Here is a 23205-nt window from a genome sequence, read left to right as displayed (position 1 = left end):
CTAATTTTGTCTTATCTCCCATGAGTAGCTAGTTGAAAATAGGGAAAATTTTTTGAGCTCTATGTTCATGATGTCTGTATTTTCTGTAGTACATTACACTTTAATAAAAAAAAATTCCTAAAAATCTAAACAAATATATTTTATAATGTTTTACGTGTTTTTAGTAGTGTCATCTAAAAGTTACATGTACAAAAACTAGCAGAGTAGCCAACATGTTATGGTAGCTATTGTCCCTAATGAGCAGGGCTTGGTTTCTGATGGTCCATTTTTCTCTTCTTGATTGTTTTTCCCTGGCCTCTTCATTACACATACCCATTCCTCTTCTACCATTTTTGTATGCTTATGGCTGTTTTTTTTGTTGTTGTTTTTTTTTGGGGGGGGGTGGGTGTTTTTTTCAATTACAAGACATCTCATCAACGTTTTGGATAACCTTGTTAACATCCTTTTCAATATCCAATTCCTTTATGTCTGTGAAATATTTTAATTCTAATTGACTGAAGGTCGACTTAAACTTAGATCTAGTATTTTCTCTTCTTCAGACAGTAAGATTCAGAGACCTACAAACCACACCATGACCAATCTAATATTGTATAAATTCTTACTTCATTAACTCTTTGTATGAGGAATATAAAGGAAGAGAAGAGAAATGTCTTCACTATCAAGAAGCTATAATCTGGTTTAGGAAACCTGTATGATTTAGTTGAAGAAGCAGAATTTCAAAGTTATGTCATTAGTTGAGAGGCTGAAGGATTTGTTGAAGTGGAGGTGTCTGAGACTCATGCAGTTGTATGTAGAATGGACCAAATGCAAAGGAACTAGCCAAGATGCTGGTTCAGTAATCAATGCAAAATACGATGGGCACTGGAAGTGGATAGGAAGGCAGATTTCAGAGAGATAGTAAGGAGTACAAATATGCAGGATTTGGTGACTTCATTATACTTGAAGGGACCAAGGAGTAATAGGCACAGGGCAGCAGTGGTGCTATGAGGAAGGAGCTAGCATTGATAGAAAATGAAGACCTGGAGCCAAGGGAACAGTGAAGTTCTCTAGGGAACAGTGGAGTTAGTATTAGTACTTTACAGAGTATGTCCAGTCTTTTTCATGACAGAGTTAAAGGGGCTAGCACAAAAAATAGTCCACATTGACACTTTCTCCTGTCTTTTGGGAAAGTCTGCATTTAAAATCATAGTGAAACTATAGGAATATACACTAACTGACAGGGCCCCTCTACTGTCCAGTAGGACTCTTAACCAGAATCCTTTCATCAGCTGAGAACATAGCTGTAATATGAGAGCTAACAGAGTTCTCCTCTTTCTCTTGAAAATAATAATTGTATTTGTATGCCGACATCTTCTAGACAAAATTAAGGTAGTTTATAGAGGTGTAATATAAGACAAAATAAAATCTGAAGTATTGAATGCAGTCAGAGCACAGAAAATAAGAAGGGTAGCGGAAGAACTGTTTATAGGTGTGTGTTTTTTCTCTTCCTAATTCTAGTTTCTATTCATGCAGTATTTATTGACTGTCTGCTATCTCGCTCTAGGCACCTTCACTCTTTCTTTCATTTATTCATCCCAGTGGTTCTATATGGTAGGCACTTTACTTAAAATCGTAAATAAAAAAACTGAATTCCAATGCTTATGTTCTACCTCTGGCCCTGCTAAGCCCTAGTTGTAAAGCTATTTTTAACCTGTTTACCTGTATATAAAAAGGAGATGATTTTATTTGTCTGTATTTCAGGGTTGATCAAATAAGGTGCTTGTAAAAGAACTTTGTAAAATGTACTATGTTTCAGCCATAATTAGGAATCTCAAACCTGAAGGTCAGGAACCAGTTATAATACATCCCAAGTGTAAGCACACAACAAATTATAGAGTATTATCAGTTACCTTTAAAATTAAGCAGTATTAAGGTCTTCTAATAAACCTAAAGAAAACCAAAGAAAAGAATTAAAAATAAAAAATAAAAACAAAGAAAAAATGTAAAAAAAAAAACCTAAAGAAAACCATCAAGACCCAACTATCATTCATCAGCTTTGAGTCACATTAAAACATATTTCTCAGATTATAGAATGTTTTTCAGAAATATAAAACATAAACCAACTCTTCTAAAAAATAAAAATAAAAAAATAAAAATAAAAAAATAAAAATAAATAAATAAAAATAAATAAAAATTTAAAAATTAGAAAAAATAAAAGATTTCCAGAGATTATAAAACAATAAAAAGGAAAGTTGCTCGGCTTTTTTAAAGCAGTTGTTATAAAATCCTTGTCTAGATGTTTATAAATCACTATATCTTAGTTTGGAGAGTGTGATATCACAGACTTCAGGAAGAATTTAAAACTTTTTGTAAGACAAAAAAAAAAGGCAATCATTGTAATTCTGGAACATTTGGATACTTACAAATGAAAAGTGCCTTTAAAAATGTTTGTTTTTTAGCTTTTATGTTTAATGTGATGAAATCTTTTATTTCATAGTATTATGGTAAGAATTGCTGTATTTTTCCCAGTGATCCTAAAATATAAGTTTATTAAATTTAGTATTCTGCAAACAGTAAAGTGAATGTAATACATAAGATTTCTTCTTTCATATTTTTAACAGAAAAAGCTTAGAAGACTGCTAAAGTACATGTTTTTCCGAGACTACAAATCCAAGATTGTCAAGGGTATAGATGAGGACGACCTTCTGGAAGGTAACCGAATAAACACTGAAAGCAATGTGACATGTGTGATGGGTGACACACTGATACAATGTCAGTGTGGACTTTCCCTTCACAGTGAAATATACGTGCTTCTGTTAAATAATGTAGCTTAGAAATTATCCAAGTAGCTATTTAGTAGGCAGCTAAATCTTGTGATTTTCTATTTACATGGCTTCTTAGTAATCTGCTATGTCAGTTCTTTTAATCATATGGCCTGTGTTTTATCAGAATGTCATGAAACTGAGAAAATCGTGTTGATTCAAAACATAATTGATCTTAGCAAGCATAATTTTTCTGTTGTGGGTATAGGAAGCCAGAACTGTTATTATAGATATCTGAAATTCACATATGAGTTTTTCTTAATTTATTATAGAAAGTATCTGATATGCAGTATGATGTAAAGTCACCTCATTTTGGTGTGTTATTACTGTGCTATTTGAAATCTTACCAACAGCCTAACACGGGGTAGAAAATTTTCCTTATCTGATTTTCCAACTCAATTCCATTTCAGAATATTTAGAAAAAGATATTAATGTTGCAGAATCAAGCAGTGCTAAGCTGAGACTACAATACTTACTGAGTCAAAATAAATACATGCTATAAAATAACTCATATATTTGTGTTGAATATAGTCACTGCATAGTGGGTATCCATTGCTAATAAATACATTGATAAATAAACAAACTCTGTTGGATTGAGAACTTCAGAAAACTGCTCAAAACCCACTGAAGAGTTAACAAATTTTAGAAGTAAATTTAGATTTACGTAACTTCAACAAATAAGTAAGTGTAATTACCATGCAAAAAACAAACAAATCCATATCAAATGTTTAATCAGTGTTGCCTATTTAATATTCCTGCAATTCTCATAGAATTTAATTTCTGATAAATAGTTCTCCAGTTGACTTTACATGCTTCCTTTTTTGAAGAGCACAAAGAATACAGACCTGAATTCCTGTCTTTCCCAATTCTCTGTTTTCTCTCTATGTGAACTTGAGTATCATTGTTCTCATAAGTCAAAAATTATACCACTCACCATAGTGGAGTTCTTATGAGGGTTTAACATAATGTATGAAAATCACCTGAAACATCCCTGAGATTGAATAATGATAGCTTTTAATACCAAACTCAGAACACCAAGAAAGTCAGAGTGGTGAGACTAGTATTCAGTTGTACTAGCAATATCATATCTGTCTGATGCCCTCTCCTCCTTATTTATTTCAGATCTCATCTCTTTAATTTCATTTAAATTTTCTAGTTTTTTGTATCACATTAAGTTTTAAAATAGTTGATATGACTTAATAAGATGAAATACTCTGGTAAAATGTATCTAATACTGAGGTGGGACTTTGAGAATGGCCATATGAGGATAGACTTTTTTCCCAGTAAAACACATTTTACTAGTGAAAGCTTTAAAAAGTAATGGCATGGAGTCTCTACAAGTTGTTGTTAAGGGTATACAGCAAATGGAGGAGTACATATTTAAGGAAATCCAAATCTCATTAAGAACAGTGAGAGTATGTTTTATTTGAGCCATGACCTGCTCCTATTACCCCTCCTCTTTCCTCCTGGAACCTCAGCTCAGTATGGTAGAAGCATTACTTTGAGCAAGTGTTTCCAAGAACACTGGACACATGATTCTTTCAGCTACAGTCTAGGACAACAGTTCCCCCCAGGAGGTTGGCATCTCTCATCTCCTCTGGCTCCATGTTGCAGAAGCTCTATTCCATGCAGGCACAGTTAAAAGGACCAGAGTTTCCACCCATTCTCTCTTCATACGAAAGCTGTACTCCAGACATGACAGGCCAAGAATACTGGGCCCTGATTGCCCCAACCTAGCTTGAAGTAAAGCTCCATACCAGAAGAGAGAAGCCTAGAAGACAGTGGACTACCATCCCTGCCTAGCTCTCCATTTATAGATCTAGGAATCTTTCTAGGAAAAGCCAGTACAGTGATACAGAGGTTCAGCCCAGAGGGAGAGACAGGCTTTGATAAGAGAGAGCTCGGCAGCTTTCTTTATGAGGACTGACATTTTAGAACAGAGCATGTGGAAGTTCATACCTATGGGTGCTATAAAAAAACTATGGAAATCCTGATTGTGAGTAATTAAGGGGAAGCTGGAAGCTACGTGATACTAGTGACAACAAATAAAACAGTATGTCAGCTAAAGGTTTGACAGAGGAAACAAATGGAAGAGACAGCTGAGAAGAATCTTTCTGGGGTCAGAGCAAAATGTAAAGGCTGGCAGTATCTGGACTCAGCAAAGGGGCCTGACGTCATTCAGACCAACCTGTGGAACATGCCCAAGAGTATTATCAAAAACAATAGGGGCACCTGCATGGCTCAGTGGGTTAAAGCCTCTGCCTTCGGCTCAGGTCATGATCCCAGGGTCCTGAGATTGAGCCCCACATTGGGCTCTCTGTTCAATGGGGAGCCTTCTTCCCCCTCTCTCTCTGCCTGTCTCCCTGCCTACTTGTGATCTCTCTGTCAAATAAATTTAAATAAAATCTTTAAAAAGAAAAAAAAAAATAGAGCAATCAGCCAGAAGTCAGTGGAAGCTAACAGCTGTGTGTGATACCGATATGGAATCAAACCAGCCAGAAACTTAATGGAGAGATCAGGAAAAATGACAGCCAAAGAAAAACTGACTAACACCACAGTATCCCTGGTGACTGAGGAGACCAATTGTATGCTCACAGTTGTGCTCTCTGGGGAACAACTTCACAGGCCATGTGCTATGAGGTAAAAAGATTTTATTGAGCCAGTCTATCCAAATCACTAAACAAATAAACAAGCAAACAAGCAAACAATGACAACAGGCCCCAGGAAGAAAAGGGAATTATTATTTAGAGTTGCTACAAGATAAAATGCCCATTTTCACCAACGATAACCACCAAATACTAGACAAGCAAAAAAAAAAAAAGAATGTGTGATCCATTAAAAATGAATAGAAAGCAGACAACACAAACTGCCTTTGAGGGGGCCCAGATATTGGACTTACCACACAAAAACTTCACAGTAGCAATCATAAATGTGTTCAGAGAATAAAGGAAACCATTTTTAAGGAACAAAAGGAAGGTATGATTACAATGTCTCACAAGATAGAAAATATCAATTAAGAGATATTAAGGATTAAAAGAAATTGTGATGAGCACTGTGTATTGTTGGAAGTGTTGAATCACTATATTGTATACCTGACGTTAATATTATACTGAATGTTAACTAACTAAAATTTAAATAAAAACTTTAAAAAAGAATAAAACATAGAGACAAATCATAAAAAAGAAACAATTGAGAATTCTGGGGTTGGAATGCACAATGACTGAGATGAAAAATTCAGTTAAGAGTCTCAGTAGTACCTTTGAAGTGAGAAGAAAGAATCTGAACTTGAAGACAGATTGTTAAAGATTATGCCATCTGAAAAACAGAAAAACAGAATGAAGAAAAATTAACAGAGAAATCTGAGGCATCATGATATGAGCCAACATATACATAATGGGAATACCAGAAGGAAAGAAAATGATACAAAGGAGCAGAAAAAATCTTCAAAGAGATAATGATTGAAACTTCTCTACTTTGATCAAAATCATTACATCCAAGCAGGTCAGCCAGCTCCAATTAGGATAATCACATAGAGATCCACATTCACACATATTCTTCTAGAAATGTAAAAAAACTAAGACAAAGAGAAAAATCACAAAAGCCGCAAGAGAAATGCACCTCTTCATATCCAGTCAAGCTCCAGCAATATTAACAGCTGTATTTCTCATTAACAATATAGATTAAAAAAATAATTTATATTTATGTATAGATGTATGTCAGAATAGCCATAGAATGACATATTCAAATAGCTAAAAAAAAAAAAAAACCAAAAAACTGTTAACCAAGAAACGTATCCAGCAAAACTATCTTTTAAAAGTGAAGACAAAATGAAATATATTTCCACAGAAATAAAAAGTGGGTGAATTTCTTGGTAGCAAATCCATATTAAAAAATATTAAAGTAGGGCACCTGAGTGGCTCAGTTATTAAGCATCTGCTTTTGGCTCAGGTCATGGTCCTAGGGTCCTGGGACCAAGCCTCATACTGGGCTGCTAGCTCAGCAGGAAGCCTGCTTCTCCCTCTCCCACTCCCCCGATTTGTGTTCCCTCTGTTGCTATGCCTCTCTCTGTCAATAAATAAAATGAAATCTTACCAAAAAAAAATAGGAAAGTTAGTTCTTATGGCTCAAGTAAGTGGCACCAGACAATAATTTCATTCCATACACATACACACACATACATACATACACACACACAAAAGTACTTGTAAAGGTAATTATGTAAGTAAAACAGACAATATAATTGCATCTTTTTCCCTTTCTTCTCTTAACTGATTTGAAAAACAATGTATGAAATAATATAATAATTGTAATGTTAAGTCTATAACATGTAGATATACACATGTAGATACATGTAGTTATATATTACAGTATATTTGACAGTAACAACATAAGTGAGGTGGGTGGTAACAAAGCTGTGTTGAAGGAAGGAGTGACACAAGATGGCTTCTCTAATTACAGGAAGAAATGAAAAGAAACAAATGGTAAATACAATGGTTAATATAACCAATTCTATAAATATCTGCTTTTTATCCTATGAAAACACAAGCTAGTGAAACTGAATCAAGAAGAAATAGAAAACGTATGTAGACCTATGGCAAGCAAATTCTTTGAATTAATAATTTTAAGACTTCCCCAAGGAAAATCCCAGGGCTAAATGACCTCATGATGGATTCTACCACATGTTTAAAGCACAATTAATACCAGTCCTTTCCCAGCTCATTTTACAAGGCCAGTATTATTCTGATATGAAAACCAGACAAAGACAAAAAGAAAATTAAAGACTAATACATTGCTTTTCTGTATTCCTGATGCTGTACTTTCCATCTCTGTGACTTACTTGTTTTGTAACCGGAAGTTTCTCTTATGCTCCTTTATGTATTTCACCAGTTTCCTCACCCCACCTCCCCTTTGGCAACCATCTGTTCGTTCTCTGAATTTAAGAGTCTGTTTTTTCATTTGTCTTTTTTTTTTTTTTACCTTTGGTTGTTTCTTAAATTCTACATATGAGTGAAATCATGAGATATGTGCCTTTCTCTTTCTGAAGTACTTCAGTTAGCATTATACCCTCTGGGTCCATACATTTTGTTGCAAATGGCAAGATCTTGTTTTGTGTGTGTGTGTGTGGCTAATATTCCATTGTGTGTATGTGTGTGTGTGTCCATCTTCTTTATCCATTCATCTATTGATGGACACTTTGGTTGTTTCCATAATTTGGTTATTATAAATAATGCTGAAAAAACCTATAGGTGCGTTTATCATCTTGAATTAGTGTTTTTATTTTCATTGGGTAAATACCCAGTAGTAGAATTACTGGATCATATGATAATTCTACTTTCAATTTTTTGAGGAACCTCCATACCTTCTTCCATACTGGCTGCACCAGTTTCCATTCCTACCAACAATGCACAAGGGTTTGTTTGTTTTTTCTCTCCACATCTCACCAATCTCACCAACACTTGTTACTTCTCACCTTTTTTTTTTTTAAATTTTTTTTAATTTATTTGACAGACAGAGATCACAAGTAGGCAGAGAGGCAGGCAGAGAGAGAGGAGGAAGCAGGCTCCCTGACAAGCAGAGAGCCCGATGCAGGGCTCGATCCCGGGACCCTGGGATCATGACCTGAGCTGAAGGCAGAGGCTTAACCCACTGAGCCACCCAGGCGCCCCACTTCTCACCTTTTTTAATCTAGCCATTCTCACAGGTGTAAGGTGATATCTCATTGTGGTTTTGATATGCATTTTCCTGATTTGTGATGTTGAGCATCATTTCACATGTCTGTTGGCCATCTGTTTATCTTCTTTGAAAAATATCTATTCAAGTCCTCTGGCCATTTTTGTTTTCTAAAGGTTTTATTTATTTATTTGTCTCTGGCCATTTTTGATCAGATTATTTGGGGGGTTTTGTTATTGAATTGTATAAGTTCTTCATATATTTTAGATATTAAGCTCTTAGCAGATACATCATTTACAAATATCTTTTGCCATCCAGGAGGATGCTATAATGTCTTTAATATAGATGTGAAAATCCCTAACAGAATATTCAGTAAACCAAATCCAGCAACATCTAAACAGGATTATATACCATGACCAAATGGGGTTTATCCCAGGAATGGAAGATTGGTTTAAATTTAGAAAAGACTTTGTATAATACATCATAAAGGTCATAAATCACATGATCATCTCAATAAATATAGAAAAATTATTTGAAAAAAATTCAAAAGTCTTTCATGAGAGGAACACTCAAAAAACCGAGATGGGAACTTTCTCAACTTGATAAAAGTCATTGCTATGAATGGAATGTTTGTATCCTCCCAGAATTGGTATTTTGCAGCCCAATCCCCAACATGATGGTATTTTGAGGTAGAGCCTTTGGAAAGCAATTAAGTCATGAGGGAGGGGCCTTCATGAATGGGATTTATGCCCTTCTAAGAAGAGACATAGGAGAGTTTGCTTTTGCTCTCTGCCATATGAGGATAAGAGAAGACTGTCCATCTGCAAACCAGGAAGCAGACTCTCATCAGATACCAAGTCTGCCAGCACCTAATCTTGAATTTTCCAGCCTCTAGAATTGTGAGAAATAAGTATTTGTTTTAAGTCATCCCATCTGTGATATATTTAAATATTTATTATTGTCTGTGCTGTAAAAAGACCAGGACAGCCATCTATGGAAAACTCATAGTTCATATCATACTTAATGGTGAAAAATTGGATGCTTTCACCTTAAGATATTTGGGTTTTCTTTACCTGGTATCTGCACATGTATTTTATCACTTTAAAAAAAATAATTTAGTTCTTTCTCCCTAATCCACACTGATATTAATGCACTAAACTATTAATTGCCTCTTGTAACATTATACTCCTCCTTGATATTTTGCAATAATTTTTTAAAGTTATGTTTTGCTTCTAGATAAGTATGGTAGTTTTACCTCTTAAGAGAAAAAGTGTAAGATCTTGTCCCTTTATACTTCAAATACATTGCCACAATAAAATACATAATATTCTCTCCTTTTAATTTCAGATCTCAGTCTTGATGCTTTTTTTTTTAAGTGTTTTTATTTGTTTTCTGAATTAGGCTTGCTATAGCAGGATTCTTTTTCTTTTCTTTTTTCTTGTTTTTTTATTATGTTACGTTAGTCACTATACAGTACGTCATTAGTTTTTGATGTAGTGTCCCAAGAGTCATTGTTTGCGTATAACACCCAGTGCTCCAGGCAATCCATGCCCTCCTTAAGAGCAGAAGGAGGCCTTCAACAGAAGAATGGGTAAAGAAAATGTGGTCCATATATACAGGTTTTTTTTTCTAAATATGCGAGGACTCTTTTTTTAAGGAATTTTGACCGTCCCTTCGCAGTTACTCTGTTAATTGACAATTTGGTGTTTTATTGTCTCGACTTTACTCATGACATGAGTAAATGATTTAATTCTGCATGGCTTATGCTTTTGTTTCAGATGCAAAGATTCTCCCTTTAAAGACTATTTTGAGAGAACTCCCAATTCTGAATTTCACATGTAGCATTTGATACATGTAGTAATTAGTGTTGATGTAAACCCGTTAAGCACATTTTGTTCCTTCCCTTATGTTCACGAAGACAAACTGAGTGGCAGCAATAATGCGAACAAAAGACAGAAAATTGCCCAAGACTTTCTCAACTCTATTGACCAAACAGGAGAACTCCTGGCAATGTTTGAAGATGATGAGATCGATGAAGTTAAGCAAGAAAGAATGGAGGTATGGTACACTCTTCTCCTTCTTATGTAATAGAATACCTACTGCAGTGCTTATGCTATGTGGTTCTATTTTTATGTTCCTTAATTGTTACCTGAATTGTCCAGAACTGTGTTTGCATGTCTGAAGGCACCCGGAGTCGCCCTGTATGGGTGTCGGGTTCTGCCTTCAGCCAAGACTTTGGGAGACAACTTCAGTGTTCTGTTTCTCTCTTTCCTCCTCTAAATACAAGTAGATTTCCCTAAGCTTCCTGCTAGGCCTAACTTCTACTGATACTATTTTATTCCAAACAATTTTTTGTTCCAAATCGTCCATTTATCTTTGTGGGCAAAGGTAATTTTCCCACTTTCATGTTGGCACGTGGCATGAAGAGCTATCTTTCAGGCTCTGAATGGACTAACTAGCTGAGGTAGTATCCAGGGCAAGTACATGCTTTCCAGCCCCGTAACACAAAGTTAGTGCCATGTGTTTGGGTTCCCTGGACATGTTTTCACAATACATATGAAAATTGTGTGCTTTCTGTTTGCCTAAGCTATCTATTCATAAAATTACTGTTTCCTTAAATACTTATTCAGAAATAAAAATGACTGATTTTATTTGAGTGCCTTCCAAAATACAAAGCATTATTCTTATTGCCCTTCTTATTATAATACTTTTACAGTTAAAAAAAAAAAAAACACTCCATTTTCCCTTTCTCTTTAAATTGGGCAAGAGAGGTAATTCCAGAACTCCAAAGACCATGCTAATAATCTCTATGCATGCTAAAAATATAATTATTTCATGTTAAATTCTGGAGGAAGTCCAATAGACATACATGCTTTGTAAACTTTAACAACCTTCTTTAAAGAATTAGTATGCTTAGATCATGAACTGTGATCTAAAAGCAATGGTCTCTTTAGGTATCAATTACCTTAAAAATGTGTGGTTATCTTGGTTTGGGGCTACTGCAAATGGTTTTAGTTGAACTTCGCCGTGGGCCAAAATCATGCTAAGTTGTCCAAAGCAGATGATAAACATATATTTCTGATGTCATTATGGCCTAAACAGGATATGATCGTTTAGTGGCATGGTTTCACTTATGATGCATTATACAGAGAGCAAATATTGTTTATGCTTTTTTAAAAAAAACATTTTTGTATTAAACTAATGGGCATTAAGAAAGATTCATGAAGGAAGGACTGTACGTGAAACATTAATGAAATAGAACAAGTAGCTTTTCAGTTTTGTTGGGAAAATCTCTGTCAACCAAGCCCGCTGCCTGGAAGGGCATTCCACAATCAGGAAGAAGAGAAGAAATGGAGCATGCTGTAGCACTAAGCTCATAATAACAGGCTACCGTAGGCTTGGAAAAATGATGAGTCAGGAAGGTACAAGTTAAAGTCAATAAAGTATCTGGAATGGCAGGAGAGGAAAAGCATGGGAACTGATGCAGTTTATATACCTCCTCCCTGCAGTTATATATTAACACAGTGGTAACCAGGATAATAAAATAGCAATAGTTGATGAAAATGGTTACAACGCAGTCAGCTTCATCTGTGTAATAAAAATCAGATTGGCAGGTCTTTAAGCTTTATATCATAACTAAAATCTTCTCCAAGCAAGAGAACAGAGAGCAGTTTTGAGATTCTACTCATCCAAATAACAGAGTTTAACTGAATAAAAAGTGCTGAACTTAGACGTAACTGTAGACAGTAGAAAGTGAGACTGCTAAGAGCATCGGCCTTGCCTGCTTCTAATTTGACAGGTTATAGTTTCAAGCGTAAACCACAACGGCAGCAGTCCATATGAAACCACTTTGGACTCGCAGACTGCAATCTCTGCTTTTCAAGTGCAGGGGGGTAATCAGTCCTGGCATCACTCCGTGATTTCATTTTTCTCTAAGCATCACTTACTGTTGCAGAAATTTTGTTTGCTACCTTCTTCCCAAGAATGTATGAAAATGGTATAGGCCTACCAACAAAGCTTATTATTGTTTTGCTTTCTTTCTTTTTTTCTTAAATGTGATTTAGAAGAGAAAAAAATTTTATAGACATAAAAACCCACTTGGGATCCTAGCTTTTTCTCAAAACGTTGAGCAAGCATACAAGAAAAAATGAGTTCTTTCCTGTTGTTTTTAGGTGATTTCTGTGTGTTCCTGGCTTTTTTTTTTTTTTTTTTGCACTCATAATTTACTTCATCACTATTAAAGATTATATGACTTGAAATATGAAAAGTCTAGATTTTTACTTCCATTTCTACTTGCCTGTCCTTCATCATGACAGTTAACTAACTCTTACCCTATTTTAGTTTTCCTCCAGCACCAACTTTTTAACACTTGGATATATATGTATTGTAGAGATCTGTGATCCATTGCCTCTGAAAATCCTTACAGATTATCTAATAAAGATTAAAATAGTGTTCAAAATTAGTTTTGAGGGCTAGGAAAGAGCTTATTTGGTAAACATAATAAAAAACATTTGAATGCTCACAATTCCCCCTGAGTTCCTCCATTTAACCCCCACTCCAGAATGACACAGGTGTGTTTTACTGTTAATCCTGTTTCTTACATTCTAATTTTTTGAGCATCAATCAATTAAATGTGACTCTGTCAACCAAAGGCCAAGAGGATGCCACAAAAACTGCAAATAGCTTTGGGAGTTTTTTTGTTATTGTTTTTTAAAAGATTTTATTTGTTTACCTGAGAGAGAGAGAGCATGAGCAGGGGCAGAAGCAGAGGGAAAGAGAGAAGCAGACTCATCACTGAGCACAGGGTCCAAACTGGGGCTTGATCCCAGGACCCTGACGTTATGACCTGAGCCAAAGTCAGACACTTACCCTACTGAGCCACCCAGGTGCCCCATCTTTGGGTTTTCTTAACAGACTGACTATGGTCACTCACAGCTCTACTGTGAAGGAACTTGAGAAGCTCAAGTTTATCATCAATCAAGTAAAATACCTAGTCTAATAAACTACTAGGTTTGTGAGGGGGATGTAAAGAACAAATGTGTAAAAAGTTGGCTGAACTCTACCTTCTGACTAATCCTCAAACTGATAAAAGTAAACAAGAAAGCAAAGATTAGAGCCTACCAGAGAGACAAGTCTTTAAATAAAATAGGGTGCTAAAACCTCAAAGGCCTAATACTGTAATCTAGAAATAAAGCAGAGTAGAATACATAAAGTTTAAGATCTCTTAAAAATGTTTGTAATTGGCTTAAAATTGAATAACATTCCAGGTGGCCATCTGAATTTAACTTAAAGTGATTGGCCATAGATTTAAAACACAAAGTTTCTCATAAAAGCTGAATGATTGGAGAAATCAGGTTCACATTCAGTTGTGCCCTGAGCATAATTATGATCCCTAGGGAAGTTGAAACTCGGTGTTACTGTTTGTGAAGCTAAGTATACTGGAAAACTCACTGAAAAAGCCAGAGATGTAGATTGCTGTAGTTGCTCTCCATCTTCTCATTTTGAAGTCTGTTCTTTCTACCATTCCCCTTCTCTATTATTATTATTTTTTAATTATAATAGTAAAATAAAATGCCTATAAGACTAAATTTTCAAAAATATATTAGATAAGATTTATCATAAAAGGAGGCGCCTGGGTGGCTCAGTGGGTTAAAGCCTTTGCCTTCGGTTCAGGTCATGATCTCAGGGTCATGGGATCGAGCCCCACATCGGACTCTCTGCTCACCAGGGAGTCTGCTTCTTCCTCTCTTTATGCCTGCCTCTCTGCCTACTTGTGATCTCTGTCTGTCAAATAAATAAATAAAATCTTAAAAAAAAAAAAGATTTATCATAAAAGAAAAAAGGCCAACCCTAGTAAGATAAATGTTTACAAATATGAAAAAAAAATAAAAACATTGAGGGGGCATCTGGGTGGCTCAGTGGGTTAAAGCCTCTGCCTTTGGCTCAGGTCATGATCTCAGGGTCGTGGGATCGAGTCCCACATTGGGCTCTCTGCTCCTCAGAGAGGAGCCTGTTTCCTCCTCTCTCTGCCTATCTCTCTGCCTACTTGTGATCTGTCTGTCAAATAAATGAATAAAATCTAAAAAAAATAAATAAAATAAAAACACTGAGTTTAAAAATGAGGCCCAGAGAAAATTTTAAAATTTAAGTGTACATGAGATTAAGAAATGCAGTTTATATACTAGAAAGATATAGTTTATGTACATACATACAGATGGTATATATAGAAATGCAACTATTATGCCTACGTATGTATATTCTGTAAGAATAGAAATATAGTTATAGTTGATTTTTTTCATGTAAAAGTAAAAGAACAATCAGAGGCATATCAGACAAACTCAGATGCTAATAATAGCAATTACTACTTCAGAAAAAAGAATATTAGAGGGGAAAAGCTTTAAAAGGCAACAATGTCAGTAATTTTATGTTACTAAGTGATGCTGCCTGTGGTGAAGAGAGTAAGTACAAAATGTTAATCATCAAATTCCAGAGAATTGAAATACATAAACTAAAAGCTTCCAGTAAGGGGGGAGATGTCGGAGAAATGCATTTGTTGAGCCTGAGACACACTATTCTCAGTCCTTAGCAGATTGACTTGGGGGAAAAATTTTTAATAATAAAAATTTAAGTTTTTCTATAGATGTATATAAACATTTTAAAACAAGCAGCAGTTTTAAAATCTTATTCAACTAACTCCAAGGATTCCACAGTGCTCTTTAGGGAAGGTGAGGAGAGAAGTTTATTGAGTCTCTAGCCTCTTTTCTCCGCCCACACTTCCCTCAGTCAGAAGAACTTCTCTGACTTAATGGATCTGTATATCATCGGTAAAGATGATACTTTTTCATCAAAAATCATTATAAAACGTCACAGGAGTCTTTCTGTCTCTCAAGGTCAACAGATTTCAAAAACATACAAATCGATAGAGCCCATTACCCTACCAGAGCAAAAAAAGAAAACCTACACATAGTAAGAAAAGTTAAACATAAAAAACCCTAATTGTCTGAAAATTTAAAAACAAGAAACCAACAACTAATAGGAGCAACTAATGGACCCACAACAGATTAAAAATTACTACCATTGACTCTTTGGGTAATAAGAGCACTAAGAATAGTCCATGTAAAAATTACAAAATTCGGACAAAACTTTACTTAAAACACAGGCAACATTTTAGCTTTTAAGCCTTTGTTAAATTAGGAAAAATGAAAATAAATGATTCAACTAAAATTAGAAATTTTACATTAAGGGGCACCTTAAGTGTCAGTTAAGTGTCCAACTCTTGATTTCAGCTCAGATCATGACCTTCAGGTCATGAGATTGAGCCCCGCGTGGGGCTCCATGCCAAGTGTAGAGTCTGCTTAAGATTTTCTCTCTCCCTCTCGCTTTGCCCTTACCCCACCACTCTTGAACACATTCTCTCTCTCTTTCTAAAAAAAAAAAAAAGTCTCACTTCAGCAGTACATATAGTAAAAAGAAAAAAAATTTACATCGAAAAGAGAAAACAGGAAAAATGAAAATACAAAAATAAACACATAAACTTAGAAAAATAATTACATTTACCAATCTAAGAATTCTTTGCAAAAGTAAGAACAAAATGGTGGAATGAATCTGTAAGAAGTCTCAATAAGTGAAATGAAAAGAAAGATAGCTGCTAAAATTAGCAAGGCATGAGGATCTAGCTGTAGACTGGAGAAATCAATTCACATATAATTCTGTTACTAACATATTTGAAAAGCCTGATGGAATGAGTATCTTCCTAAGAAAACATAAATGATTAGTTTTACTGAACAGGTCGTAGAAAACTTGGATAGATCAGTAAACTTGGAAGACATGCTAAATGTTTTTAAAGAATTATGTCCTCAAAAGTCTATGAATCCGAAATGGCTTATGGAAAAGCTCTTTCAAATATTCATAAAACAGTTCATTACCATTGCTATATAAGCTATGTCAGAGTAAAGAAAGTAAGGAAAACTCATTAAATTTTACAAAGTATCATAATATGATCTCATTTATGAAAATGGATGCAGGGGTGCCTTAGTGACTCATTTGTTAAGTCCAGTCGTTAAGTCCAGTCATTAAGTCCCAGGGTCCTGGGATCAAGGCCCATGTCGGGCTCCCTGCTTAGCGGGAAGCCTGCTTCTCCCTCTATCACTCCCCCTGCTTGTGTTCCCTTTCTCACCATCTCTCTCTCTCTCTGTCAAATAAATAAATAAAATCTTCAAAGAAAGGAATGAGGGAAATGTATGCAGGAATCTTAAAATATTAGCAATTTTTATTAGCAGTATATATAATAAGAAATGTGCCATGACCGAATAAGATTTTTTTCATGAATTCAAGCATGCTTAGTATTGGAAAATACATTAATGTTATATACCCAATAACTAAGTCAGAGGAAAGCAACCATATAGGTTAGGAGGTATTAGACAAGAGTGCGTGGGTGGCTCAGTCAGTTAAGTGTCTTTGGCTCAACTCATGATCTCAGAGTCCTGGGATCTAGCCACACATCTCCCTGCTCAGTGGGGAGCCTTCCTCTGCTTCTTCCTCTCCCTCTGCCCCTCCACCTGCTTGTGCTCTGTTTTTCTGTCTCTATCAAATAAATAAAATCTTAAAATTAAATAATTTTTAAAAAGATACTGGACAAAATTAACTTCCTATTCTTTATAGAAATTCTCAGTGAACTAGAAATTAAAAAGTACCTCCATATCAATGTAAAGACCATCTCACTCCACTGAACAGACATCATTATAGTTTGAAAAATATAAACAGAGTTCCATTAAATTCTAAAATGCCCATACTATCATTTTTACTTGCCAGAGTTCAGAAAACATTAGCCAGTGCAATAAAAGGCATAACTATTGGTAAGAGACAAAATTTATCATTATGTATAGATAATATAATTTTTATTAGTAATCCTTGAGAATCAATACAAAAACTATTAGAACCAGTTACTGCCTTCATTAAATCATATAGATATTTTAAAAATCAGTAGTTTCCCCCAACTTTAATAAAAGTTGATAAAAATGAGAAAGACAATCTCAATCAGAATAACACAAGGATGAAGTTTATTTGGAGGGGAACTTCATATTAACAAGAAATGTAAGAGAATATGAAAGTAATATTTAATAATGTATTGAAATATGAGGAGTGTGTAAGTGAAGAAATACTATGTTCCTGGATACAAAGATGGAATATTATAAATGTATCCATTGTACCCAAATTAGTTTATTAGCTTAATGTAACTTCAACAAAAGTCTGAGCAGAATTTTTTAAAAACTCTCAAATGATATTCAAGATTATTTTAAGTGATTAAAAAAGGATAAGCAAAGAAATTTTCATTAAAGAAGTGTAGAGGACTGGGACGCCTGTGTGGCTCAGTCGGTTAAGCGTCTGCTTAACTTCCTGCTCAGTGGGAAGTCCGCTTCTCCCTTTCTCTCTCTCTCTCAAATAAAAAAAAAAAAAAAAAAAAAAAAAAAGAGTAGAGGGCAGAGTTCAGTTTATCCTACCAGATAGAACATTTCATAAAACTACTGTCATCAAAATAGTGTGGTCCTGGTGTAAAACCCAATAAGTATACCAGCAAAGAGAATACATGACACAAGTATAAAGAACATAATTTAGTGATGATAAAGGTAACTTTAGAAATTAATGGGAGAAAGATGCCAAACAGTTGGATAACATTTGGGGGAAAAAAAATAGGTAATTCCTAACCTTATGCTTACATCAGAATAAATTCAGGTGGGTTGAAACAATAAGTATGAAAAGTAAAGCCATTTTAAAAAATAGAAATAAACACTGGTAAATATCCATTTCAGGCTTTTGTTGTCTAAACAAGCTTTTAAAGAACTGCTCCTCAAGATGTTAACAGGTGCGCTGTTGGGAATGGGGATGGGGAAGTGGTCTATTTTCAGACTAGTTTGTGAAATCCTAAACTAAGAAATTGAAGAGATTCCTTTTAGGACCTTTTAGAGGCTTTTGTATACAAATATATATTGTGAATTTTTCAGCAATGGAAATAGAATCTATTAAAGTCTTCTGAAAAGAAAGCCCAGTTTGGAGACAAACCACAAAGGAAATGACTGTTAAATTTGATGACATAAAAATTATATAACTTGTAGATGTCAGAAAAAGAAAGACAAAATTGAAAAACAAATTAATGTAAAAAATGTAATAAAATATTAATATCATTTATTTATGTAGATCTTCTAGTCAATAAGAAAACATTCCAGTAGAAAAATTGGCAAAGGATAATAACAGACTAATCATAAGAAGAGAAATAAAAATAACTAGTAAACATGCAAAATATCTGCTAACTTGTAATGAACCAATGCCATTTTTGCTTATAAAAATGGTCAGGAGTAAAGTGGAATTGGGTACACATTAACTGCTGGTGGAAAAGAAGTTTGAGAGAAATCAGAAACTATTTAAAAATATAAATTAGAGGCATTCATCTACTTCAACCCAGTAAACCCACAGTTGGTAATTTCTCTTTAAGATATAATCTGAAATTTTGATCATATGCATATTCTTATGTACAAGGCTGTTCATCCACTATTTATAACAGTGGAAATGGGACAAGAGAACACTACTATCCAATGATAAGAGAATGTGTATATTCCCTCACACACATAAATTAAGACTGGAAGGATATATAACCACATGCTAACTAACAATGGCTCTCATCAGGTGATGAGATTATAAGTGAATTATATGTGTAAATGTATGCTGTTTTGATTTTACATATTTGTTTATCATTTATGTTGTTTCTTTTAATCTCCAGTTAAGATTCCACAGTTCACCTTTTCATGTTTTTCCCCCATCAGAAGTATTAGTCTATACATGGTGCTGCCAGGATATGCTTTGTGAGCAAATTAATTAGGTTCGTATTATATAATTGAGGAGTAGGAGAATATAACCATACAGCGTGGCACAGACTATATTCAGAGTGGTATTAATGATCTAAGAAGTTTAAAACAGTTAACATTTTCTCATGATTCCGATGAACAAAAAGCCTATTTCAAAGGAATTAAGCAGTTAGGGAAATGGTTCAGATAAACAACCAGAGGTGGATTTGGCTTCTAGCAACTTTTAGTATTGAGGTTTACAATATGTCACTGCATTTGTAGCTCCATTTCCCTATAATTCTCTCTTTCCTGCCCTTTTCTGTTTTTTGTTTTTTTTTTTGCCTAATCTTTTGGTTGACTGAATTCACAGGAGCACTAATTCTCCAGGTCATGATAGAGAGAATGCCTTTGTCCAAGATTAACTCTGAAAATGCTTATATCACAGGATCTTCTGAAAGCCCTAGCACCCACAGTAGCTAGTAGGATAACGTGTTCTTACTGGTTTGGCCTAAGTCATGGGCTACCGTCCCTAAAGCTGAAGGTGCTGTCAGCCCCTCACAAAGGCATAGTTCCCTGGAGCTTTAGGAAGAATGTGCGAATGCTGGACAGGCAACTGCAAAGGTCTGTAAGTGTAGAGTGTCATACATTATGACAGCAAGATAGATAGAGTGATGCATTACAACCTGGAGTCTCTTCAGATCTCTAGAAAGTTTTCCCTAAGAGACAGCATGTATAGTGAGTAGAAATCATTTTCTTTGGGTTCAACCAACTCATCCATCCTTCCTTCCACTCTTGAACTCATTCGGCATTTATTCTTGGAGACTCTTCTGTAAGTCACTGTACTACCTACCCTGTGAGGTTATGTCTATAAAAAAGACAGAATATGGGGGTGCCTGGGTGGCTCAGTGGTTTAAGTCTCTGCCTTCGGCTCGGGTCATGATCTCAGGGTCCTGGGATCGAGCCCCGCATCGGGCTCTCTGCTCAGTGGGGAGCCTGTTTCTCCCTCTCATTCTGCCTGCCTCTCTGCCTACTTGTGACCTCTCTCTCTCTCAAATAAATAAAATATTTTTTAAAAAAAGACAGAATATGGCTTCTGCCTTCATAGTCCTATAGTAATAAGTGGCAGATCAAGAGATAACAGTGTACCCCTGTTAAGGGGAATACAGGCTCTATAAATGATTGTTATTACCACTCTGTTATTTGGTCTTGAATTTTGAACCTTCTTGGTGGATTATTGGTTGTGTGATGGAGCCATGTATTTTCTGTTTTGCTTGCTCTTTTATTTAAAATTGAGTTTATTCTGAGGTAAAGCACATTACTTTTTCAAGAAATTATTATGGCTAGCCTCAGACAGAGCCATAGAATTAGCATCAGCATGGTTTGCTGAAGAGGGCACGAAACAGAACAGAACTAGGGTACATTTTAAAACATGAAACTATAGTATGTCAGGGCTAGACTCTGATGAGACTCATCAGAAGAACACATTAGTATGTCTGTTTATTCTTTTGAAGGTAATTTTTGATCAAATAATTGAAAAATACTCTGTGAAATCATTCTTCAGGAAATATTAATAGAAATACCTCCAAAAAGGAAAAAAAAAAAAACACTTTTGGTAATTCCAGCTACACAGAGCAGAATTAATGTAATTTAGTACATGTTTTTCTGGTCTAGAAACAGCAGAACAGAGAGTATTACATGACTTCAGGAGAACCCAAAGTTAGGAATAATGTATCGCTCTGAAACTGATTTCCATTCGCATCTTTATAGACTCTATCAGATTGTTCTGTAGCCTCAGCTAGATCTGTCTTCCGATTATGTAATAGTAAAGATCTGTATGTTCATTGCCATAAACCTGAGAAAGGTATCTTCTGGAGAAGAGATTTTCCAAGTAATGACATGAAAAGTTACAGATCTTGTAAAAATAGAACATTCCCTAACTTACCCAGGTCCTTATCATTCTGTGGGTTAATATATCATGTTTGACTGATGGTTCTTCAGGGATTCTTCTAGGCTTTCCTTAACCAGGTGTGAACTATGGGCTCCAACTGAGGGTAGAGACAGACTTCTGCTTTGATGAGAGCACTCCATGTATCTGGTGTGAAACTAGAGGTAGTTGGGTTGTGTTGTTGTTTTAATTGTTCTCTGTTATAACAGAATGTTTCATCTCTTGGTTTATGCTTTGCTGTAGAAAAAATTTAGAGCAAGATTAGCCAAATGGCTACTGTCTTTATGGTAAAAATTTTAGTATCCTTCCCATTTTGTCAGACCTAGTTAGAATTTTTAACTATTATTCTCTGGGTGAAATTGAAAAGATTTCTTCTCACTGACCTTTCCCTAGACTACTGGGGAGCTAAACACATGGTGACAGCATTGAAACAATCCTAATAATAATCATGCTTTCCCTGATCCAAACCAAGATTTCGGATTTTAATGTCTACAAGTATCTTTCGTTACGGGGTTAGAGTATTTTAAATCAGAGCTTGGTAGTAAAATATAGGAACAATGATTGCCATTCACTTCCACCTTCCCCACATCAAGGAGTTTCAATTTTAGTAAAACAGAGAACCATTTTTGAGGGTAAAGATACACACCAGCCCTGCAAACTAAACATTTGTGTCTACCAGTGGTAATGCATGTGTGCAGGGCCTCGCTGGGCTGCTGTGTTTAGTCTTGCATAAATGGGTATTTGACTAACACATCTGATTATACTGTTCAATTAGGTTTTTATGGAATCAATCAATATTTTCTTTCTCAAATAATTTCAGTTTGTTCTTCTTAAAATGATATCCTTCTCTTTTAAAAGATACATTACAAGGGTTTTCTTAGAGATCAGTCCACCAACTTGTTTATAAAACACCTTGGCAGAGAAGAGTTTTAAAATATCATCAAATTTAAGAACACCACAAGATTTACCACTAATTTACATTTAATGTTTATAGTTCTCAAATTGTGGTTGTTATAATAACCAAAATATTTTTGTCCTGAATATTTTGTGGATTATATTTCCCTATTCTTTTTCCTTCACCCACATTCCCCACAGTAGGTGGGCAGATTGTTGTTACATAGTCTGGCTTTTATTTATCTGTATTGGTTTAATCTCAACAAGTTAGTCATTCTGAATATGAAAATAAATGTATTCTGTGGCAAGATTTTTATCTTTTTAATTCTGTAGTTTATTTACTGGAATTAACAGATCATTGCTTGTTTGGTATAGATGATATCCCTCTGTTCCTTTTTTGCATCCAGGCTGAGGAGCTGTCTTCAGTTCGGTTCTTACTGGTGCTGCCACTTCATGACATCATGCCAGTCAGACTGTTTAACGCAATTACACTTACTCCCTGATACTGCATTCCTCATTTAGACGTAAGAGTTCTGGATGAAACTATAACTATTTAGTGATCACTGTAACCTATGGTGTTTGGATGTGTGCTGAGAACTCTCCTTTTCATAAAGGGCCAGTCCCAAAGGCAAATTGGATATTGCCAGCCTTCTGCTTTTCTTGACTTTCCATTTTCCCCCCAAGAGTCTTAATTTCTGAGCATGATATGAATATATTTTTTTTTTTAAGATTTTTTTTTTTAATTTATTTATTTGACAGAGAGAGATCACAAGTAGGCAGAGAGGCAGGCAGAGAGAGAGGAGGAAGCAGGCTCCCTGCAGAGCAGAGAGCCCGACGCGGGGCTCGATCCCAGGACCCTGAGATCATGACCTGAGCCGAAGGCAGCGGCTTAATCCACTGAGCCACCCAGGCGCCCCGATATGAATATATTTTTTAATCTCGCCTCAGATAGCCTGTTCATCTTCATCTCTCACCATTCCTGATCCTCCTCTTTTCTACTATTCCCTCCCAACATATGCATGTGCACACACATAACACACATACACACACAAACACA

General features: G+C 35.3%; 1 protein-coding gene across 4 annotated transcripts in view; it reads left to right on the top strand.

Annotated features, from left to right (window-relative positions):
* Positions 1-23205, top strand: part of SUPT3H (SPT3 homolog, SAGA and STAGA complex component) — a 568866-nt gene that overhangs the window by 402479 nt on the left and 143182 nt on the right. For all 4 annotated transcript variants that reach the window (XM_046005138.1, XM_046005136.1, XM_046005139.1 and 1 more), the window contains 2 exons: positions 2601-2691; positions 10390-10529. In XM_046005138.1, the coding sequence (XP_045861094.1) occupies positions 2601-2691; positions 10390-10529 (231 nt within the window). The remainder of the gene's footprint in view (positions 1-2600; positions 2692-10389; positions 10530-23205) is intronic.

The sequence above is a fragment of the Meles meles genome, chromosome 5 (genome assembly GCF_922984935.1).
Source record: "Meles meles chromosome 5, mMelMel3.1 paternal haplotype, whole genome shotgun sequence".
Classification (NCBI taxonomy): domain Eukaryota; kingdom Metazoa; phylum Chordata; class Mammalia; order Carnivora; family Mustelidae; genus Meles; species Meles meles.
Note: the sequence above shows the minus strand (reverse complement) of the source record. Positions and strands in the feature narration are given on the sequence as shown.